The 14,979-nt window shown below is 45.8% G+C and overlaps 1 protein-coding gene across 1 annotated transcript; it reads left to right on the top strand.

Moving 5' to 3' along the window:
- Window positions 1-372: 372 nt before the first annotated feature.
- On the top strand, window positions 373-14,770 carry LOC128838987 (SUN domain-containing protein 3-like). The gene is made up of 12 exons (XM_054031576.1): window positions 373-460; window positions 1,458-1,553; window positions 2,583-2,667; window positions 3,428-3,498; window positions 4,526-4,587; window positions 4,954-4,994; window positions 5,520-5,679; window positions 9,480-9,564; window positions 10,165-10,280; window positions 12,522-12,689; window positions 13,664-13,753; window positions 14,651-14,770. Exons 1-12 carry the CDS (start codon window positions 373-375, stop codon window positions 14,768-14,770), a joined length of 1,182 nt encoding a protein of 393 aa, XP_053887551.1.
- The last annotated feature ends 209 nt before the right edge of the window (window positions 14,771-14,979 follow it).

The raw sequence follows: 14,979 nt of genomic DNA on the forward strand, positions 1-14,979 counted from the left end.
TTTTGGACCATGGGAGAACACGGCCATGTTTTCTGTACTGGTGATTATTTAGGGAAACTAATAATATTCGTATTGTAGAAGCAGGTTTAAAGGAGTTTTCTTCCAAGGGAGAGTTAAAATTGGACGTCTAGTTCTAAACTGGACTGCTGGGGTGTGCTGTTCATTGAGGCTCCCATCTGGGAGAGCCAGCAGTGTGATTCTGGGACATGAGAGAGTGGGTGGGGGTACCTTTTCTGTACCTTTTTGTTGTTGTTGCAGATGTTTCCTCTGTGACCTAAAAATCTGGCTGTTCCTCATTGCCTAGTTAAATAATGGAAATGGTGGGTAATTTACCCCCTTCTTTCTCTCAATAGGCACTTACTGTCACAGACAATGCCTGGGAGTAACTCTGCTGAATCAATTCTCACCACTTCTAGCCAAGGGTCTTCAAAAACAACTGAGACGCGCCAGGCAGATGAGAGTAAGTCCAGCTAAAGAACAGTTCTTTGTTTTTGTTTGTAAAGCACTCTGGGCTCCTTTGAGAATGAAACTGTAAAATACTATAATTGGTGCTAAAGGGAGATTTTTATTTTCCCTGCTTTCTATGGAAAAAGATTGGCAAACCAGATGTTTTTTAAAAACCTGTCAATACAGGTAGAAAGGCAAGAGTTCAGTGGGCATACGTTTCACAACACTGGCACTCCTGGCCAGCTTAATCCCTCCCTACAATACAGGTGGTCCTGATCCTGCAACCCTTGCTCATGCAAGTGGGAAGTCAGGAAGTTCATGGCAAGAAGGTTTACATGACTGGACTCCCTGTGTGCATTTTAGCTTTTCTTCAGGCTAATTGAGTGAACATGCACATAAAATATTATCTAATCATAACCAGAAAACACTGCCCAATCACACAGGCCAACTGTAACAGATAGCTACACAGAATAAAGGGTCCATGATATCTCTCTGAGCCAAACAGAAGACATGGGGTCATGACAAGCTCCCACTGAAGTCCATGGCATAGAAATACAGAACAAGAAACTTTCTCTAACGCTTAAGTTTACACTGGATAATGGGTTCCTTTCATTCTTCCTCTTATGGCTGCAACGGTTGCTAGAGAAGCCTGCTATACTTTAATCTCCTCCTTTACAGCTTCTTCATTTGCCCAGGCTCTTCAGTGAAGGAGGCACCACCACTAAGGGCCAGCAAATGATCTCCAGATAGCAAGTGCTATTCTATAGGGTATGAGCAGTCTGTGCAGCCCACTGTGAGAACAGGAAATCTTGTCCCAAGGCATTTTGTTGGTCACATCTACCCACCAATTACAGCAGAAAGAGAACAGGAGGACAGCAATGGAAGGGGAGACACAGAGAAAACAAATTGTAGATCCCAGAAGCACTTAGACTCCACCTGAATGGTTGGAGGAAAATAGAAAGGAAGCTGGGACAGGTTGCCTGCCTAATGACATGATGTTTCTTTGACAGGTGAGGTATTTACCAGAATGTCCTACTTGGCAATTGAGACCAACACCAATGCTTCATCATCCCGTGGATCTCGGCCACCCCAAAAGAGTGTACTACGTATGTACAATGGAACTTTTTCTCTTATAATATATATTCCTGATGCTCAGTAGCAAGAGTAAGGAAAGCTTTCACAAGCAAAAGCTGCATCAAGGGCAGGTAGTCTGACATGGCGAGTGGAGTGCAAAGGATTGCATTGATGCAACTGACAGACATGTAATTTCACTGGCAAGAAATGCTGATGTGCATTTTTTATTTTGTTTGTTTTCTTACTGGTCCAAAGATGTGATGCCCTACACACAACTCCATGGCATCTCTGTCTATCTGCCTGTCTGTAACACAGCAACTCTGGAAAACTCAATCCAATCAATTCCAGAATGTCAGGGAATGTTCTTGGCATCAGTGGGCAGAACCGTATTGACTTTGGCAAGAATCAGAAAACTGGAAAAGCCTGATTTCCACTTTGGAGGTAGAGATGAGGCAACAACTTTAGGGTTAGGATTATGCCAGCCAGTCCCCCACAGCCTAATCACTTTTGAAATTCTTGGCTGCATTGCATACCTATAGTTTCTTGTACATATTCTAAAATATGGTCTTCCTACAGGTCCATGAAAGAATATGCTGTACTGTAAATTAAATTCACCTAATTCAGTCAGCAATTTACATTTGGAAGGACACATTTTCAGCCTTTTTTGGGGCAGATACCTTGTCTTTACATTTCTCTGTAAAGGGCATGGCACACACTTGGAGCTACATTATAATAATTAATAGTAATAAAGGCTAAAGTCACTTTCCCTATTTCACATAAAAAATTGTGCTCCCTGCACCACCCCCAGAAAACACCTATGCGACCCAGAGATTGGAACCACTAATGTAAACAAATGTAATGATGTAGGAAAATCCTGGTGTATGTATGTGCTAATGTACATTTTGTGTGATGTCCCATTGGTGGGTTAATGAAGACGTGAATGTGGAAGCAATTTAAAGTAAGGGGCTGATCCAAAGCCCATTGAAATCAATGGGAAAACTCCCATAGTTTTTGATGGCCGTTAGATCAAGCCCTAACTGCTTTGTGGTTTGTTTTCACAGGAACAGTATTTAACATCCCATGCCTTCTGATAATGGCCTTTGCCTCCCTCCCAAGAGCCTTCATAAAGGCCTGTATCTCCATAAAGTAAGCGTGAAAGTAAAATTCTTCTGAAGGTGTATTGGGGAGGAAATGGATATTTGGGAGTCATAATAGGAAACTGGGTCGGAGAGACTGGGATACGAGTAATGGGCCTGTGGGCCCAGTTAGAAACAAGGAATCCATGATTCACATTGGCTGCTGTTCAGATTGTCACTTGGACAGGTTCTGTGCAGTTCTGTGGCAGCTGCTCATGAAACCAAATAGTAACAAAGTCCCTCTGCTCGCTCTCTACCTAGACCTGCCATTGGCCAAAATCTCAGTCCCTGAAAACAGCCTGAGTAAATGAGCTAATCAGAGGAGAGTGCTGTGAGGCCCAGGGGTATAGAGTACATGGCTGCTATTGAAGGCTAAGGGCCGCAGTAGACTCTGGCTGATGCTTCTTCCCTCAAAGTCCATGGATATGATTTGACCAGTCTCTCTGGCCCAGTTTCGCTAGTCACAGATCCATCAGCCATATCTTGCTTCCTCTTTGCCTCAACCCCACCCTATCCCAATTCTGCTGCATTTTAGATTAGGGCATGCAGAATCTTCTATGGAACGCAGGAGGAAGGGACCTCTATGCAAGCTGTCTGCAACTAAGCCCTCACTTCAGAGCAGAACCACATCAGTTCTGCTTCCAAATGGGTGCTATTAGCCTGCAATGGGGGTTACAGGATTTGCCTCAGCCCAAATAAATGCAATATCAGAACAAGATTGTATGGGTGTGTATGGATGCTGTGATAACTCTGTACTTGGTCTTCTTCAGAGACCTAATCACCTTGCAGAACGGCAAGAAATTCTTCAAGATCCTGTTGTTGCTGGTTCCAATCATTTATGGTGAGTATTCATGGAATTCAGGGGGCATGTAAAGGTCTAATCTCAACTTCCAGTTTAGAAACAAAAATGCCTGCTTACTGAATTAATCTAATTGCATTGATTTAGGGATTCTTATGACTAGAGCTCACTCTACTATTTTATGTGTGTGTGTTTTTCTTCACTCTCTACCTAGATAATTCCATGGCCAAAAACACCTCCAAGCACCTCCCAGTATTTCCAAATAACAATCGCAATCACCCTTTCTTTTCCTTGCCATCCTGCTGGAGTAAATAGGTGGGTTAGTTGAGAAGTTTGGGGGAGGAATGGGGATAGGTTGGGTTGTGGGAGACAGAGTAGGTGAGTAATATGCTGAGATTTTTTTCTGTGCGAGGAACTCCTTTCTTGTGAAGAAAGCGAAGTTGAAGAGCTAAGTTCCACATTTAGTCCTGAATGTGGTGAGGACTCTGGCCATTCATATCTCTTGTGGGAACAAGCGCGTTCCATAGTCTAGAACCAGCTCCTTTGAAAGTTCTGTCTTTCCTCCTCAGGAGCCTCCCATTATTGGTCAACATGACATTGCATTGTTCAGGAGGAACATTCTGGGAGGTCACACATGTGAAAGGGGAGACAATCTCAGATAGCCAGGGCCAATCCCAGGGATGGCTTTGAATGTCAGGACAGAGACCTAGACCTGAACTCTTTTCAGAGGAGAGACAATTCAGAGAGAGGAGTATCGGGGAGATGTGCTCACCGTGACCAGTGTTGTCTTGCAGATTGGCTGCTGCATTCTGTACCAGTTGGAGCTGGTGGATGTGGCAGCATTCCTAGATATATTGAGTTGCAATAATCATGTCATGGGTATGTGGATCTCTGGGGCTGGGCATAAGTGTGATAGGCTGGAGCACAGTTTTTTCAGATCTGTATGCACCCCAACTTCAGCTCTCCGTAGCTAACATGTTATCATGTGGGTTTGGAAGTAGATAACCTGGCCTTCGTGGTGATTACAAATCTTGGTGAAATAATTCTCTGTTGTGTGTGTGATTTGCAGCAGGTATTTACTGTGTTGGCTCACTATCGTCCAGGAGATTAGCAGAGGGACTAGCATCACAGGTAAGTGTCTCTTGGGACAGGAAAAGAACCTCCTCTGAGCCAAAATGAGAAGCAGCTTCAGTAATTGCCTTCCTAGACAAAGTTTCAACCCACAGCATCTGTGGCAGGCTCCTGCAGTTTTTGCACTTTCATCAAAAAGGCAGAATGGCCATTAACGTTAATAAGACTTTTGCCAGTACCGTATAAGGGAAAAGTCGGGGCTGCAGGTTGCGACTCCCTATATGCACTGGGATTACTGGTGTCAATTCATTGGGCCTATTGTATCTGACTCCAAAGAAAGGAAGGAACGTCTACCCTGCCTACCTTGAGAAGTCTCCACTGAGGCTGTATTAGTGGTTAGCATATTTGCTTGCCTTTCTCTTACAGGAAACGACAGAGCTACACGAAACAGAGCTGAAGTCACTGTGGTAAGAGGGATTGCTTGACAATGAATTTACTCCCTACTTCAGTGGAGGTGTCACTAACTCTCTGGCTAAATGTGCACGATTATGTCTCCTAGTAGCTGGTTCACTCTGAGGATTAGAGCTGGCTTACTTAACTAATAGAGTGACTCCCTTTACTGAAGCAGTACAGGGGCTCTTGCTTTTGCAGCTGGAGGTCCTGGGTTCTATCCCTAGTGCTGACAATGATGTCCTCAAGAATGCAGTCTCAGGTTAAGATTCCACAGTCCTCCAAGTGCACGAAGGCAGCAGAGGTTCTGCCTACATTACATCTGGTATCAATGAAAACTCATTCTCCTCAAAATGGAGGGAATGGGGCAAGTTTGTCCATCTGACCAGCGAAAAGAGAGGCACGGGTGTATTTGCTGTCTCCTGTTCTCACTGAATGCAGAATAGAACAGGAGTACTTGTGGCACCTTAGAGACTAACAAATTTATTTGTTTATTTATTATGCAGAATAGTGTCTAATATCTGTATTTCCATGTTTTCAAGGCAGTCACATACTTTATTGGAAGAAAAAGTCCATGAAATAGAACATATTAAAGAGCAGGTGCAGCATCTGCGTGCAGAGATCAATGGTGTGATGGAGGGCATCCTGCATTCTGTTCAAGAAATCCTGGAGGAGAGTGACATCCCAGGAGAGAACAGGGATGTAAGAGACTGGAATTGTATAATTAGACCTTTCTGTAGCTCTCCCCATACCCTCACACTGCTTCTTGTCACACCGTTCCTAGCCAATTAGGGCCTGTTAGTCCTTGCTATGGACCTGAACATTAGGGATGGGATTTTCAAAACACTCAGCGCTGGCCTGACACTGCTTCCATTGAAGTCAGTGGGAGATTTACCATTGACTTTGCTGGGAGCAGAGTTGCGCCAGTGCGGAGCACTTTTGAAAATCTCACTCTTGGAGATTTCTCACTGCTGTGCTCTGACAGAATCTGCTAGAACTTTGGTAATTATGGCATTTCTCACCAAAATGTCTTGTAAGTGTAACACTGAACATTACCATGTGGGTGGCACTATACCAGTAACATTGTTTAGGTTCCTACTTATTCCTGGAAATGTATAATCTGGAATCCCAAAGTCCTTAAACAGTTGATCCCAAACTGCAGCTAGAGGTATGAGGTGTCTCTTACACTACAGGATAGCAAACTTAATTTCAGAGGCAGTGAGTGTAGTAATTAAGGCATTGAACTGAGAGTCAGGAAAGCTGGATTGTATCCCTGTGCAGCAGAGCGCGGCAGGGCCCCCTTTGGCTCCTGCCTCTGCTAGATTCACAAAGTCACCCTGGGGTTAGTAACTACTCATGCAGTTTATTCACAGACTTGTTCCCACCACTGTTTCACCATATACAGTTGGCCCTTCATCGTCTGCAGGCAGGAGGGAAGAGCTACCTCCCTGCCTTTTCCCCTTTCTTTAGGCTCCCCCCCTGGCTTCCTTCCACTGAGGCTTTTATATAGCCCCAGGCTAATTTGGGGAAGCAGAGACAACTGCCACCTATTTGGGCCAGGTTACCTCCAGCCAGATCTAATTTATTCCCCTAAGTGGGAGCTGGCGTGACAGAGGGCTGAATCAGCAACCCTTTGCCCAGCACCCTATCACACACCTCCTCCCCCTTCTCCAACCACCTGGTTTGCCTTTCTGCATCCTCTCCTCCTTCTAACAGGTCAGTCCCAGGGTTTGCTGTGTGGGGTTCCTCCATCCCCTACCCACAGAAACTACATTGTGTGGGGGGCCCCATAGCTCCCCCACAACCCACAGGTCCTTGCACCATTCACAGCCCCCTGGGTGTTCTCCTGGTTTCCCCCCTTCCCTTCCATCAGGAGTTTGGGGTTGGTCATGGTCCTCTTCCGGACATTCAGTATTTCCTGTCCCCCAAGCTTGTGCAATGGGGCCTGGGTCTCTTTCTTTGGGGGTCTGCTATTAAGGGCCTCCACTGGGCCTTGCTCTCCAGTCAAGGACCCTGCGTGGACATCTCGCCCATAGCTTCCCTCTCCTTTCTTGGGCTCTGTTGTCTAGGGGTTTTCTTCTCGGATCTCCCATTTTTCCTATCTTGGGCTTTCTCCCTCTGCCCATCTTCCCTCCTGGGAAGGGGTCCCAGTCCATACCTACCACCACCATGCAAGACAGGCCCTTTACTACCCCAACCCACTGCCACTTAAACCTGCCCCAAACCTCAAGGGGCACCCGGGCCATAGGGTATTTACTCCTATCCCCATGGATGCATTCTAAGTCCATCTTCGCACCGGGAATCCACCAGTGCAGCCCTACCAGCTTCCTTTGTACCAGGGAGCAGGCCAAGGCTGAATCCACCAGGCCTCGCTGGAGTTTCCTCCCCATCATTACTGGAATGCTGGATGGCTTCCGCCCCTTCCCCTGCCCTCCAGCATTTGCCCAGCCACAAAGCTCTGCCCTCCCACAATCCATGTGCAGCAAGTCCCCATTCTTGTGTCCTGGTCATCCGCACTGCCAGTAGACAACCGGCCTGGATCCCATGGGAGCCACTCGGGTGTCCTCCCGTTTGTTCTTGGGGCCCTTCCCAGGTGGGGGGGTTTTCTGGGCCTTCTCCCGGTCTCCACTTCCTTGCACGGCCATCCCTCCCTCCTGGGGAAATCTGCCTCCGTGTACTCCTCCGTAACCTTTACGGCCGCCTCTACCATATTTGGTTGATGCCTCCTCGCCCACACGTTTATGTTCTCAGGGAGGCCTTGTAAAAACTGCTCCAGGACAAGCATGTCCATGATCTCCCCCACTGTCTGGGTGTCTGGCCTCAGCCAGCGGGTGGCCCAGTCCATTAACTTTTGAGCGAATGCCCAGGGCCGCAACCCACCCCCCATCCACCTCGCCAACTATAACTTCTGGCCATACTTCTCCACGGACAGCCCTGCCCAATCCAGGATGGCTGCCTTTACCGCTTCATAATTCCTGGCCTGCTCTTCACTTAGGGCCATGTAAGCTGCTTGGGCTTCGCTGGCTAGGTAGGGAGCTAGTCGCAGGGCTGAGGTTGCCCTATCCCATCCAGCTCCCACAGCTACCCACTCAAATGTGCCTAGGAAGGCATCGAGGTCATCTGTCGGGCCCATTTTATACAGTCCTAAGCCCGGCACCCGAATGCCATCCCCTCCCGTGGGACTCATCACTTTCTGCAGGAGCTGCTGTTGGATGCCAGCCTGCTCCCGAATGAAGTCCTGCAGGCTCTTCTGCTGTTCTGCCTGCCAGGTGAGCCAGGCCTGTCTCTCCAGCTAGTGGGCTTGCTGAAAACTCTGCATTGCCTTCTGCACCTCCTCCTGCTGCTTGACCAGCCATTACAGGCTCTCCTCCATCTCCGGACTGCCAAACACTTGCTCTGGCATGGGATCCCAGACAAACCCCCATGTGTAGCACAGCACAGCCGGGCTCCCTAGAGTCCCACCTCTGCTAGATTCACAAAATCACTCTGAGACCCTGGGGTTAGTAACCACTCGTGCAGTTTATTCACAGACTTGTTCCCACCACCATTTCACCATATACAGCTGGCCCTTCACTGTCTGCAGGCAGGAGGAAAGCGCTATTTCTCCCCCCCCTTTCTCTTTCTTTCTGCCCCTGCCCCCAGTTTCTTCCTTCTGAGGCTTTCATACAGCCCCAGGCTAATTAGGCGACAGCTGTCTCTGCTTCCTCAATTAGGGCCAGATTAACTCCAGCCAGCGTTAATTTATTCCCCTAAATGGAAGCTGGCGTGACAAAAGGCTGAATCAGCTACCCTTTGCCCATCACCCTGTCACACCCTGACTCTGCCATTGTCTTGCTTTGTGACTGTGGGCATGTCTCTTAAGCTTTTTATGCATTTATTGTTCCATTTGTACAACTGAGATAATACTTCCCTGTCTTTATGAAGTGCTTTGAACTCCTTGGATGGAAACACTGTATAAGTACATCTTATAATAATAAGGGCTAGTTTTTGTTTTTTAACTTAACCCTCTCTTCCCATCACGGAGACTTGATCATTTCAATTCCTTAGCCTTGACACCTATTCTCAAAGTCACTTTTAATTGAGCCACCAACTTTAGCGGAGGAGTATATAAGACTCCCCATCAGTGCCTCTTCTTAGCTCTCTATCTGGATCATTACTGAGTGGTGAAATACTCTTTCTTGCATTCTGGGGACTGGCTGGTATTCATGGTGCTCTCATAGTCAGCTGGCCTCTAGAACAATAGAATGATGTGGAAATCAAACCCAGGTCTCTGACACAGCAGTGGAGAGCTTTACTGTGTGGCCTCCACCTCAGTAGCTGAATGAGTTTATATCCTTCCAACAGTTACTGGGAAAACTTATTTGAGATAGAAGTTACCATTGTGTGTTTTATTGTGATTTTTCTCATTGACACTGAGTATTTCACCTTAAGTGCCTGTGAGTGTTTATGTTGTTTGCAAATATCTTTCCCTTCATTACCTTATGTCTTCTCTTTTTTTTCAGCAAGTGCTAGAGATGATAAATGTAGCATTTAAGAAGGTTTATGAGGACCATATCCAGATGCCTGACTGGGCTCAGAAATCCATAGGTAAGGATACTACTAGCATTCTGCTCTTATATAGCACCTTTACAATGATAAATATAGTTATTCCTCCTTAACAAACTGGGGAAACTGAGACACAGAGGTGCTAAGTTGACTTGCCTATGTTCAGACAGGAAGTCAGTGGCAGAGTCAGGGATACAACCCAAGTCAGCAGAATCCCTGTCCTCTTCCCTCACCACTAAACCATGATGTATCTGGTAATGTTGTTATGAACTTTTAAAAAGTATCTGAGACATTCTTCTCCTCTGCACTGATTTATGCACTTCACCAAAGGTGAATGAGAGATCTTGATTTTCCTTACAATAGTGTGACATAAACCCATTCTAGATATTGATTCATCATTTATACCATGCTAATCTCCATATCAGATCATTATGGGATGTTCTCTACATCATATTGTGACATAAATCCAGCCATAAGATATTGTAGCCACTCTTCTTCTTTGAAACCTAGGAACTCAGATACCACTGTGAGGAACATAGGATGGATAGACTGATGGTCTATATGTAACATTAGAAATATTTTGTAATCCACTGCTTGTCATAGGCTCTGGCCTTTTTTAATCTATTCATATTTTAATTGCAGGTGCCACCATTGATACAGGCAGAACATCTAAGAGTTTTGAACTTGGGAGAACAGAGGGGTGTTGTTTTGGTTCATGGTTCTTTTCTTCTGCAAACCCTCCAGATACTATTTTACAGGTAGAGCACATCTGTCTACTTTGTGTACTCTCTTATACTACTTTCAAATATCCTCATTCAAAAACTTTCTCAAGAAACCTGTTCTTCAGTGATAAACCTACAATTAGTTAGCCAACTAATTAAGGAAAGGTTGAGGGGCAGTTGGGGGTAGATAACCTGCATTTAAACCCACACCCACAAAGGGAATTAGGTGTTGCAATGCTCAGTATCATGGCACCTAACTTTTAGGTGCCTGAAAAATCACAGGAACAACACTGTGAGCCACAAAGCCTGTTTTAGGCACCCAGGCTTCCTATACAATGAATAGGAAGAGATAGGCAACTTACAATGGGATCCACAAAAGTCATCATGCTAGGCAGGGAGTCTCCTAAGCTAGCCGATGGGAGATGTTGATGAGAGAGGGGTGTCTAAGCCCCTCCCCTCTCTTGGAGATAGGTGCCTGATTCTAATTAGTAATTCACAAGGGGAACCTCTCTCCTGGAGTTAGACGGCTTAGGTGCCCAAGTCATTTCTTGTGAGAATGAGTTAGGTGCCTACCTTGCGCCACATAAAAGGGCCAGAGGAGGAGGTTCCCACCTTATAACTTTTAGCCCCGTGGTTAGAGCACTAACCTGACATGTTGGAGACCCAAATTAAATTCTCCCCTCTGCAGGGGGAGAGAAGAAATTTGAACAGGGGTCTTCTCCCGAGAATGCTCTAACCACTGAGCTATGGTATATTCTGATGTGTGGCTTCCTCAGTCTCTCTTGTTGAAGCTGTTCTGCTGTGGATAAATGAGTCATTGACGTGGGGGACTGGACACAGGTCTCCCACCTCCCAGCTGGTGCCCTAACCACTATACTGCACTGTACTCTCTCTCTCTCTTTCTTGCTCAGGCTTTGATGTGAGATAGGTGTCTGGTGGCCTAGAGAGAGGCAGCAGTGCACATATTTACAGGCAGAAACATAGTTGCCAATGGAACTTTTACCCAGAAGACTTTGGCACCGAGTCAGATTAGGCACCTACAACATTCGGCAGAATTTTTTTTGGATCACAGTGAAGCCTAAACTGGAACATAAGCACCTAAACCCTAGTCATAGGTGCCTAAGTCTGGAGTTTAGGCACCTAAGTATCTTTGTGGATGAGGGCCTTTGAGCCTGATCTGAAGCCCACAGACGTCAGTGGAGTTCTCACTTCTTTATTTACAGACTAAAAACCCAGGGCATAAATATGTAGTTAATGCATATAAAAATCTATACATTTTAATTGTCTTTCTCTCCTCCGCCCTTCATATGTTGCTTGCCTCTTTAGGAACTGATCCAGTGCCCTCTGAAGTCACTGGAAAAATTCCCATTAACGTCCGTGGGTACTGGATTGGGACCTTAGATTGTAAGATCTTTAGGGCAAGGGCCATGTCTCCCTCAACGTTTCTTAGTGTCTTAGCACCACGAGCCCCTGATTGTCCTTGGGGTCTCTAGGCGCTAATGCAATAGAAATAATCAATAATAAGTAATAGTAGCGATTCCCTTTCTTCCTCCAAGAAGGGTGAAGAAATCAAGTAATTTCCTGTAAACCCAACATTATGGCATGAGGTTTTTTTATGAGGGTGAATCAGGTCCACTGGGAGCAACCTCCAATGTGAACCACTCTGACTATGTCATGGCCTTCTTCACCAGGTTCCTGGGTACACTCGGGCTAGTTCATAGAAACCATTTGCTCCCAGTAGTGGAAGAATTACTGTATCACAACAAAAATCCCTTTGATGTGGATGTTATTTCTTTGTCCCAACTTCCTGCTGGCATTTGTACTTAACACCACTGAAAGCCACGTTCTCTTCTGTTGTCTGTGATCTTTAATCTTTAGACCCATGCTTTGAATGACTGCAAACACCTCTGGCCGGATTTAAAAATCATTCTTGGGCCCCAGTTCAGATGTGTAGTAGAAAGATGGAACTTTATTGACTCTGATGGTGCTATGGCCTAAGTTCAAGTGTTATTGGAAAGGCAATTTTCCCTATAATAAATAATAAGAAAGTCTCAGGTTTGATCTATGAGCTCAATGTCATAAAATATTAAAGCTCTCTGTTCAGGTGATAGAGAGGCAAGGAAATCTACATTTTTGTAGATTTGATAGAACTGTATTAATTTACCAGCATAAAGTCAAATAACAGAAGACACCATTTTTTGTGCTTTTCACTGAATACACTTGTATATGGGATGTGTTACTCCATCAGTGTTAATTGGAGTTGGTTTCTGCTTCCAGCCAGACGTTCACCCTGGAAACTGCTGGGCTTTCCAAGGATCTCAGGGGCAGGTAGTAATTAAGTTGCCTGAAAAAATTTACCCAACCGCTGTTACACTCCAGCACATCTCTAAGGCAATCTCTCCCTCTGGAGATGTAACTAGTGCCCCAAAGGATTTTGCTGTATGTGTGAGTATCTGCCTTTAACTTTTTAAACTGGAATTTCATGGTGGGTAAATACAAGAAAAGAGACTTGCTTTGTATGTCTGTTTATAGGATATCAGGCCTGTTCTCTTTGCAACTGTGCACAAGGTTAAGGAATTTTTTCAGATGAGGTGTAATTTTATCACTACTAACAATGTTAATTTCTATAGTACTTTTTGCCTGAGTGTCTCAAAGTGGCCTTACAAATAATAACTAAGCCTCACAACATCCTTGTGCTATTGGTAAAGGATTCAGAAGGATAACATCATCCACCTCTTAAGTGGAAACAACAGCTGTTTAACATCATCACACAGCAACCCTGTCCAATAGGTTTAGGGGAGCTCACTTGAAATTGCAATTGCAGCAGAGACTTAGGGTACATCTACACTGAAAAAAAAAAGACCACAGCGAATCTCAGGGCCTGGGGTCAACTGACTTGAGCTCACGGGGCTCATGCTACGAGCATGGGTGGCGGGTATAATAAGCCAGGGGAGGCCACGCCTCCCCAAACAGGTTGTGGCGCACTTCCCTCTGGAGGCACACTGCTGGTCTGCTGCCTTTGGAGCACCGCTGCAGGAAGGGCGACCAAGCCCCACTCCCGCATCCTGCTTTTCCCCTGTGGCCCTGCCCACGCTGCTCCTCTTCCTGCCTTCACTCCTCTTCTCCCCTGAAGCTGATGAGAACTCGGGCGGGCGGGCCTGGGACTCCAGCCGGCTGGGGCCCGGGGCGGTTGGACACAGCTGGCAGGCTGTGGTGAGCCGGTGGCCCAGGGTGGCCAGTGGGCTGGGGACTTGGGGTGGCTGGTGGCTCAGAGCCAGTGGCCCAGGATTCAGGGTGGCTCGGGCGGGCAGTCTGGGGCTCAGGGTGGCTCGGCCAGGCCGGCCAGGGTGGGAGTCTCGGAATGTTTACATTCCAATACATCATCATTCCTTCCAGCTGTCTTCCCATTCTGATTTTAGGGACTGGATGAGGAAACTGGGAAAGAAACTCAACTGGGAACTTTTATGTATGACTCAGGAAAAGAGACCATTCAAACTTTCCAACTGAAGGTACTTTAAAGGGTGGTGAGACTGGGGCAGATGACACTGTATGCATACAGGTTTGCTTACCAGGTCGTGGAGAGGAGATTCCAAAGTGGTTAAATTGGTGTTTTTGGAGAACAGAACTGTATTGTGTGAGGATGTGGGAAGGGAGAGATGATATCCCCAGTTCCTGTGTGAACTTGGTTTCAAGGGGGGGCCCTGGCTGAATTCTCCCCTTTTGGCAAAGTCCCGCTCCCTCAACAGTCATTCTAAGTTGCAGAGGACAGTGGCTTTGCAGGGAGCAAAATATTTGTAGGGCCAAACTCAGCAAGCAGGTGCATCTTCACCAACTTCAGAGGCAACACATCAGTGTACATCAGAGTTGAACTTAGACTCTGTTCTTCCTTACTTCTACTTTTCTCCCTGAATCCGCCATCTTTCTCTCCCCCAACCTTTTGTACCAGAAGCAATGGAGGGAAAGTGCTTAAGAAGTTAGGCAGCTGGGTTTTTGAAACACCTAGGTTTCATTAGTACCAGCCTGAACAAAGCAGTGAAGTAAAGGGGGTCAGGGAAGAAAGAAAGAACACAAAGCTGGAGAGGCAATGATTTACCTCACGGGAGTTGAAATTTCCTGTTGTTCCGGGCCCGCACCACAGCTGATTTCAGCAGAGAATTTCAGCTTTCCATAGTTGGTACTAAAGACTTTCCAAGCTCTGGAGTTTGATTTGACATACATTGAGACAAGCTTAGACCTGGTATAAGTCAGCACAGTTCCCATTAATTTCAATGGGAATTTTGTCCTCTTACCTCAGGGCTGAATTTGGTCCAATAGTAGGGTTAATATGGAGACGGAACTGGGGCTAAAGAAAACCGTTTAAAGTAACACAAGTTTTGATTTTTCTTAACTTCTTTTTTTAATTTCAGAGTGAACTTTCCAAATCTTTTGTTTACATAAAATTCAATGTGCTGAGTAACTGGGGCAACCCAGAGTACACTTGTGTTTATCGAGTCAGGGTACATGGGAAGATGACAGACAAGAGCTGAGGCCTGTAGTAAGAAGACATGCAGTGAGAACACCATCAGAAAAGTAAAGGCACCTAAAAATGACAGATTTTGTCAACTAGTGACTCTCCTCTGTTCTGTTAAAGAAATAAACAAAATTTAAATTGGATACGTGCAGAGTCATGAATATTGGCAAAATGAGTCTCAATTGCTTTTATGCATTGAAAAGCTCTACATTTGCAGGATCCTCT

The sequence above is a fragment of the Malaclemys terrapin genome, chromosome 6 (assembly GCF_027887155.1).
Source record: "Malaclemys terrapin pileata isolate rMalTer1 chromosome 6, rMalTer1.hap1, whole genome shotgun sequence".
In the NCBI taxonomy this organism is placed as follows: domain Eukaryota; kingdom Metazoa; phylum Chordata; order Testudines; family Emydidae; genus Malaclemys; species Malaclemys terrapin.

Bases quoted from the DNA above. Each gene is read 5' to 3' on its own strand.
- LOC128838987 (XM_054031576.1), top strand. From the start codon at position 373: ATGCCTGGGAGTAACTCTGCTGAATCAATTCTCACCACTTCTAGCCAA. The intron at 1,554-2,582 runs GTATGTACAATG...TTGTTTTCACAG, and splicing joins ACCCCAAAAGAGTGTACTAC to GAACAGTATTTAACATCCCA. The intron at 10,281-12,521 runs GTAGAGCACATC...TTCTGCTTCCAG, and splicing joins CTCCAGATACTATTTTACAG to CCAGACGTTCACCCTGGAAA.